Source organism: Streptopelia decaocto, assembly GCF_964273445.1.
Source record: "Streptopelia decaocto genome assembly, chromosome: 3".
In the NCBI taxonomy this organism is placed as follows: Eukaryota; Metazoa; Chordata; class Aves; order Columbiformes; family Columbidae; genus Streptopelia; species Streptopelia decaocto.
In genome coordinates, this window is record NC_138656.1 from 99,743,965 (window position 1) to 99,768,143 (window position 24,179).

At 38.1% G+C, this 24,179-nt stretch overlaps 1 protein-coding gene across 1 annotated transcript in view; it reads left to right on the forward strand.

The window, feature by feature from the left end:
• The window catches only part of ERICH1 (glutamate rich 1), a 68,124-nt gene that overhangs the window by 929 nt on the left and 43,016 nt on the right, over window positions 1-24,179 (forward strand). The window contains exon 2 of the mRNA XM_082047444.1: window positions 13,701-13,895. Within this exon, the coding sequence (XP_081903570.1) occupies window positions 13,701-13,895 (195 nt within the window). The remainder of the gene's footprint in view (window positions 1-13,700; window positions 13,896-24,179) is intronic.

The window sequence follows — 24,179 nt, forward strand, 5'->3', positions numbered from 1 at the left end:
GATAACAATGTGAGAGTGAGACTGAACAGCAAGGGGTAGTGTATAAGCTGGCTGACTGCAGCTAGTGATAGTTTTGAAGGAAGTATAAAAACAAGGTAGGATTTTCTGTGGTTTTGATGCAGCTTCATTATGAGAAATGGACAAGGCTGATGAAATAACTGGTTTTGCTTCTAGTGCGACTTCCTTTGAGGAAAGGCAGATAATAACATATTGGTGTCTTCTGGGAGAAAGTTAGAGTTGGGAAGAGTGAGTTCATGCACTCATAAATAAACATGTGACTGTAGAGCTGCAAGGGGGGAAACAAATTTCAGAGCACTCAAATTGTTTAAAACCAAAGGTCAGATAAAGAAACACTTGTTTCTGTAGGGTGGAAGAGAAAGCTGAAATTATTGTGCTGAGTGATGGTCTTTACTGTGTGAAGTTAGAAATCATTTAAGTTGTCTTCAGCCACACTAAGGAATGCTGACTTAAGATTGGGACAAAAATACAGTGAGGAATAAAAGAATGGTGGGATGCCATGTGGTCACTCAGGATGAAATAACAAAATTGCAAGAGTTTATAACCTTGTCTGATTGGTCTCTACAGTCAATATATGGACATTTTAAAATATTTTTAAACATTTTAAAGTATATGGGTACATTTTTAAAAGACAGGTGTCTCAGGCAAGAGCTGAAAAACTTTTACATGTGTCTCTTTAGGGTTGATTTTACTCCTTCACATGGGAATAGGTTGAAGATGTTGAAGATAAACTTTTGTCTGCATTACATGTGAACACTTAGGCTTTTTATTTTATGTTGAACTGAGCCATAATACAGAATAAATGGGATGGTCAACAGCTTGTAGGTTATGGGTCTGATTGTCAATGAAGAGAATCTAAATAGCCGAAACACAGTAAGACAGCACTGCAGGTAAGTAAAACACACTTCATTTTGCCAGGAAAGGATTGGGCAGGTGTAACTGAGAAAGCACAAAGGTTTTGAGTTTTGTGGGGCTTTTTGTTTTTCAGTTGCTCATGTACCAATGATTCGTAGCAAGGTAGAAGCAATTGTCATATGTATTACTGCCAGGATGATTATCCTCTCTGGAACATCTGGATTCATAATTCATAGCTGTTAAGCGTCATCAATTGTGTCTTTAAAACTGTAGTAGTAATTCTTGAAAGTTAGTGCAAGGTAATGCTATTGTAAAGGGTTATAGAGTGGCATGCCAGCTGCCAAAGGGTAGAGTTAAGATGTTGGTGTAGGTATAGTATAAGTTACTGACCTTAACTGCTGATAAAAAGTGATATGGAAGTTACTATGACATACAAAGAATGATCCAGTGGTGCTACAGGGGACATCATATTTGAGCGATTCTGTGATTAAACTGAAAATCAAATGCAGCCAATTGATAGTCATCAACACTAACAAAAGGTTTTAAACAGTGAGAATATTTAATAGAGCAGTGCTATTTTGCTCTCTTTGCAATGAGTCAGATGACTTGGGCTTGCAGCAGGAAGCTCATACTTAATAGGGCTTGAAATGAGATTGCAGTTCCTTAGCTTTAGGGGTTTGTTGTTTTGGTTTTTGTTGCTGTGTATTTTTTTTAAATGGCCATATCAGATATTAAACAACTTAGTTCTTGCAGAGAAAAACACACTTAAAAAAAAGTTTCTAATTTTTTTAAGAAAAAACTTGCTTCTTACAGATCTTGGTTGTTTGGATGAGTTTTTTTTTAACTCAGCATAATTTTTGGAAAATACTTTAGGGCTTTTTTTCGCGGGGGGGGGAAGAACCCATTTTTTTAGGGTGGGTATATTTTCTTTCACCAGTGTATGTTTATCAGTAAGGAAAATAGTAATTAGAAATTGAGTTTGGTGCCTGATACTGGTTTCATTTGCTGTGGGAGAGGTTTCCTGCTCCCCCTACCCTCCCCAAGCAATTAACAATGCATGTTGCTTTCAGTGACCAAAGATTTATTACAGCTCATCAAGATCTAAATTTTACTTGGATTGTAGTTGAACAAATCAAGAATATCTGTTGTTTTGTTACAAAATGTAGAAGTTGCCCTAGAGCAACTGGTATTGAAGAAAAGGCAAAAATGACACATCTAATGGCTTTGTATTTAGAAAGTCTGAGGGGAACTCACACTCATACACTGCACAATATGCACAGCCTGTCATAATGTGGTCTTTGGCGTTCTGTATTTTCTGTGGATGGTTGGTTTTTGTGTGTGTGGTTTTGTTTGGTTGGTTTTGGGTTTTTTTCCAGGATAGGGGCTGGTTTGGGGTTGGTTTCTTTTTAAAAATTATACTTTGGAGTAATTCTTATCTACTTGGCAGTGAGATAGGATGAACCACAAGTGATAGATAAGACTGTTTAAACATACTAGGATATTTTTAGGAATGGGTGTATGTACTTGTGTTATTTAGTAAAAGACATAAGTGGGGGAGGAGGTGATATGCGTGTGCCATTTTCATGTGTTGGTTTGGGGTTATTTTATCTTTTTGAACAGTGTGTGATACCTTTCACTCAAAACTGGTTTTGAGCTTGTTATCAGTAGATTTCTGGAATCTGTGGGCTATCTCAGAGCAATTCCTAAAAAGTTAAGGTTGTGTTGTGGTTTAACTCCAGCCAGCAGCAAAACACCACGTAGCCGCTCGCTCTTTTCCCCCAGTGGGATGAGGGAGGGAATCAGAAGAGTAAAAGAGAGAAAATTCATAGGTTGAGATAAAGACAGTTTAATAGATAAAGCAAAAGCCCCGCACACAAGTAAAGGGAAACAAGGAATTCATTCACTGCTTCCCATCGGCAGGCAGGTGTTCAGCCATCCCCAGAACAGCCAGGCTCCATAATGTGTAACGGTGACTTAAGACGAACGTCATAACTCTGAATGTCACTCCCGCTTCCTCCTTCTTCCTGCTACTTTATATGCTAAGCATGATGTCATATGGTCTGGAATATCCCTTTGGTCAGCTGGGGTCAGCTGTCCCAGCCGTGTCCCCTCACAACTCCTTGTGAACCCCCAGCCTACTCACTGGTGGGGTGATGTGGGAAGCAGAAAAGGCCTTGGCTCTGTGCAAGCCCTGCTCAGCACTAACTAAAACATCCCTGTATTATCCACACTGTTTTCAGCACAAATCCAAACCATAGCACCATACCAGCTACTATGAAGAAAATTAACTCCATCCCAGCAAAAACCAGCACAGACTGTTGTTTCCAGTAGGCAGTATCTGGTTTCTTATGTTTTCAGTTCTCTAGGAGTTTTCAACGTTTTGAACTAAAGAAAAGTTTGCATTTCTATTAAGAATTGCCAATGGCTTAAGTTAAAATTCCTTTTATGACTAGAAAGAAAATAAAAATTCTCTCTCACTGAAATTTTTAGGGTTTTTTAATGATGGTATATTTGGTATAATATTTATTTCCATTATATGCATATATACATATGTGGGCATGCTTGCAGAAATTGCTGGATATTCAAGTCACAGCAAAGTGGGATATATTTACTTTCTGAAGAAGGCTATGTAGACATTCAATTGTATTTGTGTTTTATATGATATGGACTTACGAAGTTTCCTTTTAAATAAAGCTTAAATGATGCAGTCTTGTGGAACTTTGCCTGTGCTAAGTGATACTACCCTTGCCAGTTTCATGGTTTGTTTTGTAAATACTGGTATATTGAGCTTCATTTTAGTTTCATATGAGCAGAGGCAGCAATCTGTCTTTTTAAAAATTCCAGACTTTTCTCTTCACTAATCTGAACTCTGACTTTTTTTTTTTTTTTACAGTGTTCACCTATTGTTATGGCAGTGTGTTAGGCCAGTGTAGTACTATTTTTCTGTTTTCTGTGTTGCCCCCAGCATCTACCATGGCATTTAACTTTAGCGCACATGCGTGGTACAGTTTACTCACTTGAAGCCATATGCTTTTTTAATTCAGATAAGAGTTCTTTAGGTTGAAGTCAGGTTTAAGTTTACTGAAACTTAGAAAGTTTATGCCTATGCTGGCGGGGACTGGTCTTGATGATCAGTGATGTTATATGTGCACAGTCTTTTTTTTTTTTTTCCCCACCCTCTGAAAATCTGTCTTGGAAAAGTCTCTTCCAGCTCTGGTTTACAGTTGGCCTGACTTCAAGTAGCCAGAATTACTAATAATAATAACATTCAGTGAAGTTGAGCTTTAGTAAAACTGTGTGAGATATCTTTAGATGTTTTGAGTGAGACCTGTTTGATTGTGCAAGGTAAGATCAAGATAACCGTGCACTATGAGAAATGTATTAAGTATTGTGAAAGATGTTTAGAAAAATGGATAGCATGCACAAATTGAAATAATGGTGAAAATGTTCTGTTTTCCCAGGACTGTAGTAGGAAGTACATATCTTACAAGGTTTCACTACAAGGCAGACAGGGCTCTTATGAACAGCTGGAACAAAATCCTGATGTTCTCATTGTATTGGTTATGTAGCTTCTTATCATCTGTGTCATGCCAAGTTTATTAGATGTCTGGGAGCTTGCGGTTACAATTAAGGTGGCCTACTGAGAGATCTTGAAAGCCTTTGTTGAGACAGGATGGCAGGATCTATTAGTCAGATTCTTATTGAACTACACAGTCATGCAGAATTTGATGACAGATGTACCACCAGTATTACTGATTTGAAACTGCAGTGTGACACAGAGATCATGCTTGAAGCTGAGTCAGTTTTGTCTAAGCTAACAAAATAAAATAAATATCTGCTGATGAACCTCAATATCGTGAAGTTAGTATTACAAACTAGATTTAAAATTACAGCGTCTGAGCTTTTGTGCAGCTCCCCATGACATTTTGATTAACAACTGTACTGATATGCAGATGGCGGATATCTACTAGTTCAGGCACAGAATTCAGATGAACTTGAATACAAGTAAATTCTTCTGTTACTTGATTCACAAAGAGTACTTGTGTGTTCTCCTTTTTCCTGCTAAATAGATAGTCTTAACTGCTAAAGCTATTATTATAGACATTTTACTGAATGTCAGTGAGATTGATTGTGAAACTGGGAAAGAGGACCACTCCCAACTTACGTGTAGACATTCTGTCAGAAGCTGTACAAACTTTTCCCTTTAAGCTGTTATCCAAGTTTTATGAGTCTAGTGGAATTAAAAGATTGTGTGAGGAGCAAGTCCAGTTAAAAATAATCAGTTTGTCACATCAGCATTTCACCAAGGTGTTTCTACTCAGTCTTAATTCTGAGTGTTGTAATTAAAACAAACAAATAAACAAAAATAAAAACAAAACAAAAAAAAACCAAAACAAAACGTGAGCAACCCACCCTCCTTGACATCTGCTGACCCACCCAGATGATAACAGCTCGGAGGGGAAATAGAGTGAACAGCTGAAGATGTTGTAGATGATCTGCAGAATGGCATCCTCTTTGACCAAACACAAGATCTCATAAGTTGTTAGCTTCTGTGTTTGTCTACATGTGCCTCTTTCAAGAGGTAGTCAGCTTCACCCTGAATTTTCTGCAGCAGATGTTTCAGTCCATACTTTCATCCTGTTCTGTTCTTTAGCCACTGTCCTAGGAACCTGTTACTGTAGCTTCACCTGTGGGATGAGGACTGCTTGCAGATTGTGAACACAAAGCAAAATACTGTAAAATCGGATGCTTTCCATTCCTGTGTATGTAAAACTGTACTTCAACCACAGCTAGAATTCTGCATATTTCACACCTTTTTCCCCCTCTTTGGAAAGATCAGTTTTGTTATTCCCATGACAATGTTTTGCTTTGCACACACTCTATCTGTGATGGAATGGAATTATGTCACTCTTGGAAAAGCTCATGTCACTGATAGCAGGAAAATTATATTTTCCTTTTCTTCTTCCTGACTTAAACAAGAGCATCCCTTCTTAAATGTAACACTTAAGATGATCTGAACCATCAGGCTATACAGGATGGAATTGCATGTCACTACATTCTTTTTCTTTTTCTTGTATAACTGTGCAGCCTGAACATTTTTGGAAATGGGAAAGTCATATAAAAGTGAGTGGGAGTGGGAAAATGATAGCCTGTTCAGCTGCCATGGAATGCTTTGTTCTAGTTAATTCCTCCCTTTTCTGTTTGATTTTAATCTGTTGGTAGTTCCTGAGCTGGTATCCCAAGTCTGGGAATATTCTTTGCAGCTAAGTGATCTCTACTATAAGAGGGGTTTGTACTTGGTGCAGTATCACCTGTGCTGTGTACATCTTGGATACCCAGTGGCTGGTTGGCAGAATTGGTGTCTTGTATTCACTAGGTCTCTGGAGGGGTGTATAAATGGCCTTGCATGTGTCTACTGTTGGACATCATAACTGCAGTCTGAATTCTACCCTTAGCGTCTGAAATATAAACTAGGTGCCTTTATCTTTTTGAGACTTGCGGAGCTATGACCTGAGAATCACTGTGGGTTAGGCCAGAGTGAAGACCTTTGTTCATCAGTTTGGCCAGCTGAGCAACTCCTTCAGAAAGAATCCAGAAGACCTAAACCGTGAAACTCCATCCTGTATGTTTAAAGGGCAAGCAAGCTTTGTGGGGAATCATTTAAGGGAGTGGACAGTAGCTTCTCAAAGGTTATCATCAGTCTTCTGCCTGCTAGCTGGTAAGAGTGCCAGTCTGGTTAACATTTTCTGGCTGTAGCAGTATCTTAAAATGCTTTTACACTCAATTGCTTTGGGATCTAATGAAATCCAGGTATCTCTTTTTCAAGTGGTCCAATTCAGTGTCTCTGGTCAAGAGTTGCCTGTCCAACTATGATTAAAGAAGAGGAGATTATCCAGGCAATACAGTTGTTATACCCAACTAGGCAAGGCCCTAAGCAGTCTGTTCTGGTTGATCCTTCTCTGAGCATTAGGATTAAACTAGATGATATCTGGAGGTTTCTTCCAACCTTAACAGTTCTGTGATTTTTATGACCATTCTGTGAAGTAATTGGCCTTTGTAAGAGGTGTGATGCTTACATAATAAAAGAGGCTTTAAGGATTTAAATCCTTTTGAATATCAGAGGGTAATTCTGCACTAACAGAGATGAACTGAACATTTTAATGAGACTTGTCCATATGTTCTGCATGTGGATTATCATTCTGTCTGCTCTTTCCATCTTTTCTGTTCTGCTGTACTAGCTTTTCTTCTGCTTTAGCAGAAATAGCATGTTAACACATCTCACACATGGGATGGTTTCAGCAGAAATTCCTGACTTTTCCCTTTTTGGAAGACTCTTCTGTTTGTAGGAAAGAGAGACCAAGTAGGGCACCTTGCAAGCTTCACAGAGTTCTAATGTGTTCAGTGCTCTTGGTGCCACTTATTTTATTCTTGCTGCCCAAGTTGCATTTGAGTAGGCATAAGGCAACCAATTGAAAAACATGGTGGGGGTGCTTAGAGTATGTATGTCAAGTAGCCAAAGGTACATGGCAAGCATTCTCCACAGAAATGTTTTTGAGGAAACGGCTGCTTCCTACACTCACCTGTACAGGAACACTTCTGATGTTGTTCAGAACTTTGTTTAGTTATTCAGCATACTTTTGTTACAGTTTGTAGTCTTAACTGAGTTTGAAGTCATGCTGGCAACCCCAGGAGAACCTTTATAAATCTGCAGTGCTATTCTAGTGTTGGCACCTGTGTGTGTTTGTGGGTAGTCTCCTTATGTACATAGAAACTGACAGTGGTGTCCATTTAATATGTTGACGGCAAACAATGCATTTATTTGAAGCAGTCTTTTTTATCTTCTCACAAAATTGTGGTAGAAAGATCCTGAATGTTTATAATTTGTATCACTAGCCAGCAAGTGTTCTGCACTCTGTTTCTTGGGATTATACTTTGCTTTGTTTATGTTATGTCAAGCTGTAGAGACCTGGTGCTTTTTCAATTTTCTAATGTATTTGTACTTCACCGTTTACACCCATGATTTGTCAAGAATTAACCATGGAACTAGTTTGGTACTTGTTCTCATTTCTGAAAATACTGGCACCTTTTCATCACTGAGGAATTCCTGGAAAGATAAGTCTTCTGGTGTTGCTTCAGCTCATTGCACAGTAGGAACATTCAGTGCTTTCAATTAATAGGGTGGGTATTTTGATAGTTGCATGTTTTCACATGAAAGTGATTTTTTTTCACTTTTGCAATCTAATATTGTCTTCTGAGTAAGCTTTGCACAGTTGTAGGTCAATTAGAATTGAATTTTTTTATTGAAAATGTTGAGGCAATTGGACTAGGTGGTCATTGTAGGTCCCTTCTTACTGAAAAGTCCTATTCCAGCTGAAGAAATACACCAACTGCTCTCTTCATCTTGTGTTTGCAGCTTTCTGCATCTCAGGCACAAGGCCACAGTAGTTTTTGAAGCTCTAGAAGTACACAAAAGCCATGTACTTCACTGTAAAATGGCATAGGCTTTTAATAAGCTTTCATTTTTCTCTTTAATCTTTATAACCTTGTTAGCAAAGGCAATGTCAGTGTAGCCTGGTCTTCCTCTACAGCAGAAAAGCTAAGACTGTCTTTAAACCTTTAGGATTTGGGCCAGGTATTTCAGTTAATATTATTAGTGTGCAGTACCTCCTTTTGGCTATATGCCTAGCTCTTACATTGTGAAGTTTTCTTTGTGTAGTCTTGAACTGTGTTCAATCTATTCCACAAAACTGGTGTGGCATGCACAACTCTTGTCCTCGCCACCACACATGTGAATACAGTCTGATGTCTGGTAAATCCACGTAGATTTGGAACACGAAGTCATTGTTGGTTGATTATAAAGTCTACTGCTTCTCTCACCTTCACTCACCTTCAGTATGTTGTTTTCAGCATTATACATCTCACAGCATAAAGAATATTTCCACTTTAGTGTTGATGTCCTGTCAGCTTCCTAGAGGTGAAATAGCACACAAAACGTGGCAAGGACTTCTTCACAGTTCTTTTTGTGCTTTCGTTTGGACTCTGGAGATACCAGCAATGGAAAAATCTTTCCACATACTACTCAGAACTGAAATGGCTACTAAGTCTGCTATGATAACACAAAATGCCAGATTGTGGTGGTCCCTTGGCCATGCTCATCTAACCTAGAGGCTCAGAGCTTTTTCCAGTTGTCACTGTGTAACCAGGTGTGCAGAGCCGTGTCTTCCTTCAGTAATATCTACAGCTACAGGAAAATTTTCCTTCACGTTGCAGAATACATTCCCCATTGAACTCAAGAAAGCATCTTCAGTCTCCAGTAGGTTGGGAGTAAGGAGCTATCAATTATACCTCAGAGAAGCAGAGCTGTGATAAGCTACTGTGATATGTTTTTAAAGACTTCCTGCATATTGGGTGAACTGAGGTCTTCTTTTCATTAATTCTTGCCTGGTCTCTTCCCTGTAAAACTTCTTGAATTACTCTGCTGTCTCAGGTTTTGTAGGGACTTGCAAGCAATGCAGTGCTAATGCTAACAAACATTCTGTGTTGCTTTCAACATGAGTTTTACATCAGTCCCATTTCTGTCCCCTAAACCTCTTAGCTCATCTGCTTTCCTCTCTCACTTCCAGTTTCTCATTTGTTCGGGAAACTGCTTTGTTCAAAAAGAGAGATGTATTTGCAGTAGTTTTTTTTCCCTTTTTTCCTTGTAATTGGCTTTTTATTGCTATTCACTTTTCTTTCCTGTTCAATTACAGGCTCAGTTCCAGAGATAATTCCCCTCAAACTATTCTTTCTCTTCAAAACCTGGTATTCCAGTCTGGTAATATGTGAATACAATTGTAAAGAATGTCCTTAAAAACGTATTCTGTAGAATATATTACATTCACCTTCTTGTACCTTGTGCATTAGCACTGTGTGTAAATGTGACAATTTTTGTTGGTTCTGACTCCAGATAGTGTAGCCCTGATCCTTCTGCGATCTCCCTCGTATTTTCTTTCAGTCTTTTTTTTTAAAAACACATCTCAAAATTATATATGCATGTTTAGAGACACCAGTCGGGTATGAAGAGTAGAAAAGTGTTCCCAGATTGGTCTCTTGAAAGCCTACATGAATCTGTACAGATCCTTCATTAGTTATGTTGCCTGGAAAATAAAGGCAACAAATAACCATATGTACTTGGCTATGCTATGGTGAGAGCAAGTCTCACAACATTTTGGAACTCTGATAGGTTAGATATGTCTTTGGTAGTACATATTTTTCCTTAAATTTTCTTTATTGCAAATCTCCTACTAAAAGAGAGTTCTTTTTAAGGGTTTGAGCAGTTCTTACCAGATGGACTAATCTCTGAAGCTGCGCAGTGCCAAAGACATCAGGGTAAAGAGAGTTTGGAATAGGGGAGAAAAGCTGCTCTGTAGCATCAGGCAATACCAGCCTCCTGTAATTAAGCCAATGCTCATGGATATCACAGGATATCTTCTTTTTCTTTTTTTTTTTTTTTAATTTATTTTTTTTTAGGTAATTGCAGCAATAAAACCCTAAGAAAAGACCATCTTCTGTCATTTGAAAAATGGTTTGGTTGCTCAGCTGTGGGACTCTTACCTTAGCAGAGTGCTGCTTTGGAGTGTGTAAAGCTGCTGAGTATGGCAGGATAGATATTCCTCAGAGCCTCATTTCCTTGTTCATTGATACGCAGACAAACTTGTTCAAAAAGTTTTGGACTGCAGGCAGATTTTTTTCAGGCTAGAATATACTCAGGATTCAAAATAGTTCAGACTAAATCAGTCAGGTTTTTTCAGCTGCTTTCTGTTGATACCACCTTCTCCATTTTCCTGAGGAAGGATACTGCTGGAAACATGGCTTCCTTCTGCCATCGGATGGTTTGTGATACATCTGGTCGTGAACAAGGACCTAGGTCATACCTAGATGTCACCACTGCTCGTTTCTGTTCTGTTGTGATTATTAGGATTTGCAAGGCCTCTGAAGAGCGGGCTTTGCAGTGCCGAGGTGCACCGACACGGGTGTGAAAGCATTGCAGGCAGTGACGCACCCCCCACTCTGCATCCAGCTGCCTGTGCCTCCTGAAAACTCCAACCTGTAAGACTGGATGTTGCATTGCTGTTGGCAACTAAACCACATCTTTGCTGAAGTAAATCTATTGCTGCTACTGATTTTTCTTTCTAAGCAAGAGAGATTTTTGTGGAAGAACACTTCCCTCAGTATTCACACTCTCCAAAGGCAAGCGTTGTTTCACCCTGTTTCTGAAGTGTAGGTATTAGAGATGGGGAGAGCTCCATGTGAATGAGAAGGAATGAATGGCTCAAAACTGCTCTCGTACTGCTTTCTGAAGCAGTGCTAATGTGCATATGAGTGTAGTCCCTGTATTTTAAAAAGGAAAAAAAAAAGTAAAGTCATTTTTTGTGGGGGTAACTGAACAGATGACTAGGGAAACTGGATTTTAAGCATTAAATACACTGTACTTATGAAGAGGCTGCCTCTCCTCAGGAGATTTGGAAAAGATCTATTTCCATATATGGATTCATTGGTATCGCAATGATCATTTACTTTGGGAGAATAGCTTCCTCAGTGTAAGTGCCTGGATGCTAATTTTGTGTACTGGTTTTGGCTCTGTTAATTTTCTGCATAACAGCTCCTATGGTGCTATGTTCGGATTTGTGGTAAAAGTGTTGATAACACCCCAATATCTTGGTTATGGCTGAGCAGTGCTTATGCAGCGCCAAGACTGCCCTGCCAGTGAGCAGGCTGAGTGGGCCAGAAGCTGAGAGGCAACACAGCTGGGACAGCTGACCCCAACTGAACAAAGGGATATTCCATGCCCTGTGATGTTGTGCTCAGCAATAAAAGGTGGGGGAAGGAGGAATCTTTGGAGTGACGGTGTTTGTCTGTCCAAGTAACAGTTACACGTGATGGAGCCTGGATTTCCTGGAGATGGCTGAACACCTGCCCATGGGAATGAGGGAATGAACTTTTTGTTTTGCTTTGCATACAGTCATGGCTTTTGCTTTACCTGCTGAACTGTCTGCATCTCAACACACAATTTGTCTCAGTTCTACTTTTCTGATTCTCTTTCCCATGTCACCTGTGAGATATTGAGTGAGCAGCTGTGTGTGGCTTAGCTACTTACTGAAGTTAAACCATGATGTTTAGTAATGGCACTACTAGAGTTAGAATGCTGCCATGTCAGTAGCAGTACTAGGGGAGAGAATCCAGAATAAATCTCTTGGATAACTTGCTTTAGAGTCAAAGATCTGCAGAGGGCAGTTAACTTTGTTGAATTACACTGCTTATTTCTGTTTATTTTCCCTGGTTGTCATCTGAGGAGAGAAATTGTAGATTTTGTCTTTCTAGATGTAGAATATCCTGGCAAGGGAACCTAATGAAAATAGACTTTTGAAACACTTGTTGATGCATGTCTTTCTGGGAATAGTAGTCTTAACCCATAACTTGCAAAATGGATTGTGCTTACTTCATGGGGACATCTCTGGCAACTTGTCACAGGTTTTTTTTCACAGCACTGAATGACGGATAAGTATAAAAAAAAAAACCAGCCTTCATAAGCACAGTTTCCTGGACAAGTATCTCTTCAGGCTTACAGACTTTTTCATAACGTCAACAATTATTCAATAGATGGGGCACAAGCAAAAACTGATAAAGTATGAACTAGTAAGAGCTCAAGAGAAGTCTAACAAGACGTTCTGCCCCATAGTTAGTCATTTACATGACAATTGAAACATATCACCAAGGTACATCTGGATACATGACTAGAAGATAAAGTTTGTCTCTCAAGGACTGGTGGTTCAAGGATTTCTCAGTTTGATTATGGTGATTTTTTTCTTTTAAGTTGTAGAAGGAAAGTTACTTATTGAAGAGTTACGTGATGATAGTATGTTTTTCTGTTAAGTTGCAAAAGGAGCCATTCTTCTTATAAGAAGTCCTTTCCTCTTGATAGAATTGTTTTGTTAAGAATCTGCAACAAATTGCTTGTATAGTGTCCATACACTGTATGTTAAATTTACAGTTGGAACTTGGGTAACATATTTTTCTCCAAATGTGTCTTTTTCACTCCTCCCCCATCCCACAATATCTGCTTGACCGTGTAGGATTTGTGAAACTGAGGATGTTGTTTTGCAGTAGATAAATCTTTTAGTATTACTTTATATTTTTATATAATATGTAATTTCAAGTGATTGAAATATGCATGCATATAAAGATGATAGTTCTGTTGATGAGTAGATTATTTGCATATATTTCTTTAATCAAATGATGCTTGCATTTGAGTAACTCGTAACAGATTGCTGGTGAGAAAGGGGCCCATAAGAGAAAGAGGCGTGTAAGAATACTGCTAATTCTGTAGAAATAATTGGGTTACCATGTGTTTCTGCTGCTGTCTACTTTTAGTTTTTCTGTGTGATTAAATAGTTGTAGCTTACTGATTTTAATGAGTGATTCAATTGCAATGCCTCTGTGCCAGAAAAGAGACCTGCATTTTGAGCAGCCTTAGAACACTTGTGTAGGAAGATACTTGTTTAAAAGAAATTTTAAAAATTAATGTTTATTTAGTGTGTAAATGCACTGTACTAATTTATTGCCAGAATGTAGTTGAACAGAGGACTTTATATGTAAACTTGCTAGTGAACTCTGAAATTTTAAAGCTTTTTTTCTTACGCAGGTTTAGGACTTTGATATGTTTTCAGCTTTACCTGTGAGAGGTAGGGGTTACTGAAGACAGACTTGTATGGAATATGAAGGAAACTATCTCGTATTAATTATTTAAAACACTGTATTTCTTATCCCACTGGTTTCTTATCCCACAGTGTTCATAGGGAAAGTACTGAAACGACTCTATCCTGAAACTTCATCATCTTCTCTTGCACATACTTCGACTAAAGAAGAGGAGGCGTATCCCAGAAATCTGGGCTCAAAATCCAAAGAAAAGGATTTGGATAACGTTCAGACTTCATCAGCAGAGGCTAGCACATCAACTGCTACACTCGGTAAATCATTTGAAGGTGAGACTGCATAGTCCTTTTTCTGATAATATGCTTTTAACTATAGTTATTTTACTTGAGAACAGTATGTTATCTACTTTTTTATCTGTTGATACCAACAGACAAATTTGAATACAAGGGCTAGTGGTACTTAATACCTAGAACATCTGAGGTCAATGCAGAAGTCCTCTGTTTATACCTGGTTCCTAATATATTGTTCTTCAGGTTAATGAAACAAAAGCTTTTGATCCAGAATCCTAATACAGCTAAAAAATAAAGCTCATGGGGAAGGGAACACGGAGTGAAAAGAACAGTTCTGTATTTAGGATTTTCACAGCAAAGCAGCAAGGCTGTTCCTGAAACTAACAGCAAACTAACCAAGCATATTTTCTATTGGAGGCAAGCAAATGCTGTGGTAGTACAAAGAGAGTTCTGCCTTGATTGTTCTACAAATGTGTACTTTAAAAAAAAAGTCTTGAAGAGGATTGCAGTGATAAACTCATAGGAAAAACAGAAATCAGTTACTTATCTGTGAAACCAACATATAGCCTAACTATTCTTCTCTGGTTTTGATTTTATTTAAATTTAAGAAGCTCTTGCACGAATAGTCATTTACATGTTGTGATTTTTATGGCATTGGACACTGAAGGTACGAGTTTAGTGATAGGTCATAAGATTTGGAGCAATAAACTGTGTGGGATTGGAAAAGGAAAAACATAAAAGCATCGACTTTTTTGATCATACACTATTTTAATTATCTTCTTTCTTGTAGACCGTTTAAGTAACAGTAGTCAAAGATGGACAATAGAAATGGAGAGGTGGATATTTTTGTGTGTGCTAATATGAACTCCTTGCTAGAAAGTGATTATTTCAGTCCTGCAAAATCTACTGAAAAATTCAATTGTGACAATTGAGGATTTCTTCAAAAAGAAGCTGACTTAAAATCTAAGTATTTTTTAGCATTAACAGCTTTTTCCTGTAGAACTTATCCCAATGTTTTACTTGCCTTTAACAGTTATTTTCAAATTGTGAAAATACCATTACTGATATGCACAACCTAACTCCCTCTAGATTCTTCTTTTTATTGGAATGCAGCTTGCAGCATTGCCTTAAATGTCTGCATCTTGACGTGTAATAGGGACTTATGCCCATAAAATTTAAAGATCCTACTTTTTATATCCTGTAAATATTTGCATTTATTTGCAAAATTATTTGCATTTGAGATAAGTAGAAGTTGAGATGTCTAAGTGTATAAGAGATCAGGACCCATGTAAATGACTGGTTCTTATCTAATAAGAAGTTTAATAATTTAGTATCAGAAAGGATTGTCCCACAAAGCTCCCCACATAGTTCTGGAACTAAAGCTCAGAATAACTGGCAGTTGAAGAAAAATTCAGAGGGACACTGTCCTTTGACTACAGAGTGAACTTCTGAATGGTATTTGCATTTTCTTTGGGGAGGTGGTTGTTCTGTTAGGGAGTGGAGAAAATGTGGAGATGCCACGCTTCTTCTCAACCACAAAGGAGGGTGGTCACATATCTTGAAATGGGAGGCCGGTGAGAGGGGAGTGTTTGGTTTTTGTTTGTTTTCCCTGAAGTGAAATAAAAACCCCAGCAAACCCAACCATCTGCTTGTGGCCAAAACTTCCATTCAGGGGCATATTAAGATGTACCTTCCCTTTGGATTCTAGTTGTCCTAAATCAGTGGGGTTTTTTTACCCTATTCTACCAAAATACTGAAATGAGTGTAACCAAAATAGGGGTTCCCTCACCCCCAGGACAATTAGATAAGACTTTTTAAACATTTTTCCCCTTGAGGAGCTTGATTATTCCATTTCATGAGCTGTAGTTCTTAATTTTCAGAAGATTTAAGAAAGGAGCTTTTTATTGCTTCAACATAAAATTAAAAGACTGTCTAGATAACCAGCTTTATTACCTTAAAACCTTTAAAAATTACACATACATGTAATAAACTTGAGCCTTCTTGGCAGTCGAAGTATTAAAGAGAGCAATGGAAAACTGAAGGTTCTTTCAAGTAAGTGGACTAATTTTTTTTTCTCTAAGCTTGTGAATATGCTTCCAAGTGCGGCATTATAAATGCTTAAAAACCTGCTGTGCTGCAAAAAAAAGTGTCTGGCAAAAGACTGAGAAAGCATTTTTAAATATGGATAGCTCACTTGGTTCTGAGCTTTGACTAAATTTTGTTCTGAGGATTCGTTTTGTTTGGTGTTGACCCTTGTTAGGGCAAGATCTACTTGCAAAAAGCATTAATTTCGTGGAGAATGTTTCTCTTGAGGTCTGCAGTTCTGTGATTTCTTTACTTTTGTTGATACTTTAAAACCTCACTAATCACTTTTAGTAGTTTTATAGTATACTTTTGAAGTAGACATTCATGCTTCTGAGTAGAGACTTACTGATTGTAGAAGTGGCTTTTTTAATGGCCGCCTTAGTCTCAGACTTTTTTCTTGGTAAGAATTACAACCAACTTTTGAAGGACTTGGGATTTACTGATCAATGTTTAGCATTTTCCTTATAAAAATTAAAATTTAAGAGTTGCTGCAGAAGTATAATTGTATGTGAGCAAAATGTATTGTATACAATTTTTCTGCATAAACAAAAGTGCAACGGCATGCTCTGTGTTTTCCTTAATTCTGAAAAAGGAAATTGAAATGCAGAGAGCCTAGGCAGACTCTTGGGTCTTGTGGAGGACACCTGTTTGATCACTTTTTATCTCCTTCATTCATTTAATGAAGAAATTATTGAAAAATAATTAATGAAGAAAAATACTAAACTAGTATTACTCCTAAGTTTTAGGGTTTTTTTTCTTTTTTTCTCTTTTTTTTTTAAAAAAAAAAAAAAAGAGAATCCATATTATGTGATATTAATAGAAAAATGCAATTTACTCCATATTAATTAAACAAAGACAATGTCCACCAACTGGGCAATATATTTTCACCTTTTTCCATTGAAGTTATTAGTGCTGACAGTATGCTGTGTTTAAGAAATCACCACTGGGACACCTGGACTGTGTCCTTACTCATCCTAATCCTGTCTTCCTGCAGCCATTCTGTTATAGAAAACTTAAGTTTGTGACAGAAGTGCCTAGAAGACAGAACTTTATTAAAAAATATGCATGGACAGCCCTGGTTTTTAGTTGATGGAATTGATGAAGTGCATATGCATAAGAAATTAAGCTCTAGCAGTACCCAGTGCAGTAAACAGCTTTGAGACTTGTTCAACAATTCAGCTTCGTTTGGTTAATTACTCTGAAAAACTGTCTGTTGTGAATAAGCTAAGGAGAAATGGTCATTATTATACAATGAAGTGTTGGTACACACGCTTTTGGTTTTCTCTCAAGGGTTTAAAAATTCTCTTATTACATACTGTATTATAGTGACATTATACTGTGAAAATGAGATTGATACATGCAGAAGCGAGTAGGGTATTTGCCTGAAGACGCCAGTCTCTGGAGGTTATGGTAGAAATGGTGCCCAACCAGAGTTACCAGCTGGTGGCTGTATGCTGGGGGATGATGCAGAGATCTGAGGTTTGGGAGAGCAGGGGAGAAAAAAAAAAATCAAACTCAAACCACAAACAGATAAACCTGCCTTTGTTCAGGCTGAGTGAGTTGCATGTATAATATCTGTAACTTTTGTTGTGACAAACAGCTTCATAGTTCAGTCTCCAGTTCCCCTAGCAATGCTTTTTTTTAATTTTCATTTTGCTAGTGGTTAGCAGATTCCTTCCTTTTCAGGTGTTCTTATGTATATGCATTCACTCATTCTTCTCTTCCACATCTTCATTTCAAACAGCTTACCTGTCATAGAGAAATCTGCTGGCCTCTGTGACAAATGAAAGCAATTTAACAAGTAACTCATCTAATAGTATGTAGTTGTTGCCTAATTGGAGTAGAAATTGCCAGCTTTAGCTGTGAGTGTAAACAAGCTCTGAACCTAAATGTAACCAGCTGCAGGAAAACTAATTATCTTGAGAAAGGAAATGGAAAAATGGCTTGTGTAAGAATGTGGTAAGATGGATGTGTTTCAGCTAGAGAAGGGCTTATAGACAGTCCTGAGGTGAATCTAACCATAGCATAGTAATTATGTGCGTTAATGTGCCCACTGTCCACCTTATCCCCCTGTTTGAAATGATTTTTAATGTCTTGATGACAAACCAGGTTGTGGGAGATGCCTCTCCTGCTCCTGTGTACACTGGCGAGTTTATTACTTCAAGCTGCCACTGTCAAAATCATAGTTATTCAGAGACAATTTTTATGTTTTCTACTTTTTCACGTGCTTACTTCCCAGCAACAGTACCCTCTAACCATTATTTGAAAAGAGGAGATGCTTATCATGTGAACTTGTTACTGAACTAAGTTCAGGGCAAATGATTTTCCGTAACTTTTTGTGGTTTTGTGGTTTGCAATATTCTTGTACACAAATGGGAAGGGACTCTTACTGATGACTTCCAATTCTGGAATAAAAACAAAAAATGTGTGTTTTTTGGGGAGAAAAAAGGTTTAAAACCTTAAACTTTTACTTGCATTCCAATGAGCACATCTGTTTTTCCTGGTCTAGTTTCAGGTAAGTCCCATAATCACTTAATAAGTGAGGGTAATTAACTAATTGTGGGTAATTAACTAAGTGCAACTTAGACATGGCCTTTTAGATTCAGCGCTGTTGCATTTATTAAAAAAAATATATATTGATTGACAGGGATGTATTTGGCTTTTGAAAAGTGTGTTGAACAAATAAGGTCTGTAGCACTAGGAGAAATGTAATAGTTGAGCTGGGTACTAACTTAAAATTACGATAGCTTTATTCTTTGTCCAGCTAGAATTCAAAGACATCTAATCAACATATCGCTGAAGCTTTTAAGTTAAACAAACAATGTAACAGGTAGCTGTATGGTTTGTTTCATCATTACCTTGTATGTTCAACTTATAGAAAACAAAAAGTAGCTTGTAGCACTTTTTAAATTGGCTGCCTCGTAATTCTAAAACTGCCAGCTGCCTATAGTCAGATTCCACTATGCGAAGTGCTCTGTTTCTTGGTTTCCTTGATCAAGGCTTTTTCTCTGCTTCACTCTCACTTTGTATTGTGCTTTGTTTTCATTACTTTTTCCAAGGGAATGTAGATGTTTTAAAGATTAATAGGTAAAAAAGTCTTCCTCAGATGATGAGTGAGAACAAGAGGAAGAAGGATTTCTGCCTTTTTAATCTTTTTTTTCTCTGCGACAAAGAATGTCTGCCACTTCTGTTGTAATGAAACTGAGGCTGTGTTATAATGGTAAGTTCTGTCTCCAATAGAATTGGCTATGACGCAGCCTTTCTATGTGTCTGAAAACCAAAAATGTAAGAGTTAGTATACATGTGGGAGGTGGTGGTGAGGGAAATAAATTTGAGCTCTCTTATTCCTTGTTTTTCATTAATTTCCCATCCCAACTTTGGACCATTTAAAATGGGTATGTCTTTATTGAACTCAGTTTCCTGGTGAAGTTTTTTGTTTCCATGAGGCTGAAGGAAAGGACAACAATGAAGTACTTCTGAGGATTTTTCAAGTTGTTTTCTTCTTTTAATGCTGTAGTCCTCTGGGCATCAAACCTCATCTCCTCCCTTTTCCTTGAAAACAGAAATAAGGTCTGCAAATTCTGAGTTTGACCATGTTGCTTTCATTGATAACTCCACTGGAAATAGTAGTAGTAAGCAGAATGGTTTTAAAATTTAAGCTAAACTTAGATGGTGATGTGATTTTTACTAGCCACAGACACAAAAATGCTTGTAAGGAATGAAAAGCAAGAGAAAACAGTGCCTTGTTTTGGTTTTGTTTTCCTTTTTATAGATTTAATCTGTGCCTTAGGTCATTATATAATTGGGGGGGGAAGCTTTGTGTTAGTTTTTAGGTTATCTTGCACCTGTTTCAGCTCTTAAGAAAGAAATTGGATTCCTGCTGTTAACACAAATGAGAATACGATAAGGCCTAGTATGCTCTGGAAGAGAATGTTAATTTTATACTGAAGAAGCTGCAGTCTACATTTAAATAAACACATAGCCATAGAAAGTGTAGAAGTAGAAGCATGGAAGTGCAAATGTGTTTGTGGAAATGAACTACTAGCCTTGAGAGTAAAATTGTGAGACTGTGGCAAAATGCTGTTGTATGGGAAAGAATTGACTAAGCCTGCAGAGCAGATAATGAGCCAGCTTTGAGAAATAACTCTGGGCAAAGAATTGACACAAAAAAAGCCCCACCCTATTCTAAAGCCCTCAAGATGGAGGCTTTGATTGCTCTTAATTGCAAATAAACCTTAGCAGCAGTTTTAGGAGTTGAGGACCTCAGCACTGATGGTTAACAACACTTCAGTTACATGCTTCTCAGTTGGATGATGAGTCTGAATAAGGAAATGTTAAGATAACCTGTAAGAGGTGTCTGAACCTTAGTACAGTAGATTTTAATAAAATTGAATGTTCATTTAAAAGACAAAACAGAATTTAGAAATGTAATAAATAAAAACCAAAATAGATGTCTTTTCCAAAGTGCAGAGGGTTTAACAAAAAGGTAATGAAGTTGGCAATATTTGTAGAATTATTTGAGACATCTAATACAAGGTGAGTGAATGGATCATCATTCATTTGGGTGGTGTCATTATTCCTCTTTCCATTCTCCCTCCCTTCTAATCATACTTATACTTGTACAGGAACGCTGAAATGTAGCTTGTCAAATATTAAGTAGACCCTTCTTTCAAAAACTGTCACATGTGCTTAGCAGAAAAGGGCTGGGAATCCTTCCCACTGAACTCATGGGTACCACTAAATGACTGTATCTGGTTTCACTGAAAATCTAGTCATTATCTTAGTACATTTGAGAGGACTAACCATAAGGCTGGCCAACAACTACCCTTTTCCTTGTCCATTCTGTTAGATTTGCATGTTTTCCACAGGGGAGAGAGCTGGGAGGGGAGTTGCCATAGGAGTTGGCTCCAGACCCTTCATCTGTGCTAAGCCATAAGGAAGTGTCAGCTCCCCTTGTACTCTGAGCTCCTAAGAAGCATGGTGGTCATGAGGACTGGGTAGAAATGGTCACACACTAGTCTTATTTACCCACATGTGGAAAAGGTGGGATAAAAGAGAAACTAATTGTGCTCATCCATCTTGTTGGCTTTTCATCAGTGTGATAACTGGCATAAGTCATCACATGCCAAGGAGCCATGGGCTGTGGGTAGAAAAAGGAATTTTTATTCAAAAATACGTCTTTGAAGACCTAGGGTTTTTTTATCTAATCAAATGTACTGAGTCACCAAGTCATAAAAAAAGAATGCTGAGAGAAGGCTCCTATAAGTACTGGGTTCATTTACTTTACAGTGATTTTCATCATTTGAGAAGAGGGAACAACTTCTGTAATCTAGACTTTCTCTTTTTAATGAAGTGTCAGGAGGGAAGTTGGAATGGACTGGCTTGAGTGACAGTGTGCTTCCAGACCCAGGTGGTGCACACCCTAAGAGTCAGGAGTGGTCCTTTGTAATATGGCTAAGCTTCTACAAAATAAATAAAAAAAAAAAATCTATGAATGCTATTTCTTTAACATCAAAATGTAGTGGACTTCTTCTGTTTAAAGATAACTAAATCAAGTAGCAGAAATTAAGGTCAGTCCAAAAAAACCAGTAGTGCTGTCCACACTAGTTTGTAGTGACCAATAGTACTGTCAAAAAAAAAGGACTGGAATAAAATGAGTGTATTGTACTACTTTTCCGTGATGTTCTCCAACGTTTTGCTGCTTGAGGATTTTCTGAGTTAGCAGACAACATGTATCTGTTTAATTATCTTATTTTTTTCTTTCATTAATTTGTTGTTTGAATCTGTGTAATTTTTCAGTTTGGGGTAGAACTACACACTTAAGTTCTACCTGGCAAACGGAAATTTATCATTCAAAGCAGAATAGCAGACACCTTCAAAATTTTAAAGCTGAAGGGAACTCTGGAGAAGAAAATACTTTTTCAGTATTCTGTGATAGGTATTAGTGCCAATAAAATATGTGACAGTAGCAAATAATGTGAGATAATTAGATGTCCAAAAGGCATTCAGTAATTTTTTTTTTTTTTTTTATTTAGAAAGAGATGAATAATCTTTGGAAGGAATATATCTTCAGCCAAAAACTGGCTTGAGTGACTCTCCTTGTTTATTCCAATAAAGTAGACATAATGAGTGTGATGGATTGGACACTAATATTTGCATATGAAATAAATTTTTCTATTCGTTAAATTAGTAAGATTGGACACTAGAGATGTTAAAACAAGTAAAGGAATTAGACCATAATGGTAAACTATATTAGCTCTCTGTAAAAGGAGTTCTGTAATTTTGGGAGAGGCAAATTCCTACCTGCAGTAGTGAATTTGTACAGAAATAATTCATCAGCTACTCGAATCACCTAGCAAAGTAGCACAACATTTCCATTATTGTGTGATGTTTATAATTTCAGTAAGATAAATTACCAGTAGTAGATGACTGTTCTTTGCCAGGTTGCTATTATCATGATCATTTTTCTCTCTACCCAGTGTGGCTTCTCTAGTATTGAGGGAGAGAATCCTGCTGAAGGCTGAGGTCAAGCAGCAGGAATTATCCAGCACTCCAAGGAAAAGGATTGTACTTTCCCATTGCACATAAAATTAGTTTGGCTAAAAGGTTCTGCCTTTGTGGAAAGCACTCTAGTGTGCATGTTGACTTGAGACTGGAAAACAATCCTGTGAAAGTCAGCCTGTGAGCAGAGGATGATTGTACGCAGTAGAAGACCATGAGGGACTCAAGTAACTGTAGCTCAATGTTCAGGATCTTGGATATCATCTGAACACAAATGTGTCTGTGTTGGGGGGAGGGGAGGTATGTAGGATCACTGGACTTGTTTTATAATGTTCATGCTGATGAATGACAATTTGATGTCTTTGCACCAGTCAACTGGAAAGGTACCTTTTTTGCAGTTCTCAGGAGGACCCTCAAGGTGTGTATGTACTACAGTTACTCACTGATATAACCTTTGCTATGCTGCAGTTTGTGAAGGTTTTTTGGAAGAGATGAAACTCTTGCACTGGATTTTCATGTGCACTGTCTTGCTTGTCAATGACAAAGAAAGTGATGGGGTCTATTATTGTGTAAAGAGAGGTTATGTATTTGTATTCGGGGTTGTCATAGTTTTCACGTAATAAAAATGACGAATAGCTAGAACGTGGTCATAATCTAGCTTACATTAAAAGTTTGTATTAAAGTACATTTTTACTTATTAAAGGAGGTAACAGACCTTCCAGCCTTATTTTTGTCCAGATTGTATCTACTGTAACACCACACATTAAGTGCTTGCTGAGAATAATTACTTTTGTGGAAGGTATGATGCTGAACTAATCAGACCTTGGATTTGATGCAGCATCAATCTGTCTCCTCCTCTGCTTTTGTGAAAAGACTTGTTTTTGGGGATGAACTCTTTTCTTCCCATCAGAGAAGCGATAACTGAGTGTTTCCAGGGTATAATTCTGTGTAAAAGGTCACAGTCTCAGTCAGATTGGGCTTAACTTGACAGTTGTTTGGGGGAGGCTGCAGGAGGTTCTAGCTGGCATCTGCAGTTGGGTCCTCGTTTTGTTCCACAAGTCATAGAATCAAAGTGCTGCCCTGTGGGAGCACAGCAGTAGGTTACCAAGGCTTTCTGAGTTGCAGGGATGGGTGCCTGGGCACTGGGGCTGCAGGGGTGGCTGAGGAGAGGCCGGGGCTGCCCTGGGCCAGGCACAGCCGATTCCAGTGGCTCCAACCACCCACGGCAGGGCACGGCTGAGCCCCCCAGCCGAGGTGGGGGCACCTTGGGGAAAACATGTTTGAGAAAGGAGACAACACTCCTGAGAGAGGAGGGAACTAGAAGGACTGATAACCAGCAGCGTGAACACCAGCTTGGAGGAGGAGGTGCTCTGTGTTGAGCAGATGTTCTGAAGAACATCTGAGGGCCCATGGGGAGCCCTTGCTGGCCTAGGGAAAAAGTGAGAAGGAAGGAGCAGCACAGAGAAACAATTATATGTTGACTGTAAACACCCACCACCACCCTGCTCTGCTTCTTGCCTCACTGGAGGGACTGAGAGTCACCTGTGGCAATAGTAAAGGAGGGAGGAGAGTTTGGAGTGAACATGAGCTGGGCAGGAAAGGTGTTTTTCCTAAGTGTTATAATGTTTGTTTCTTTTAATTTTGTTTCTGTTCCCAGTACCTGAGTCAGTAAATAAATGCTTCAAGTAACTGGCAGTAAATTAAGTTAATTTTCCTGTTTTGCCCACAGCAGGAGCT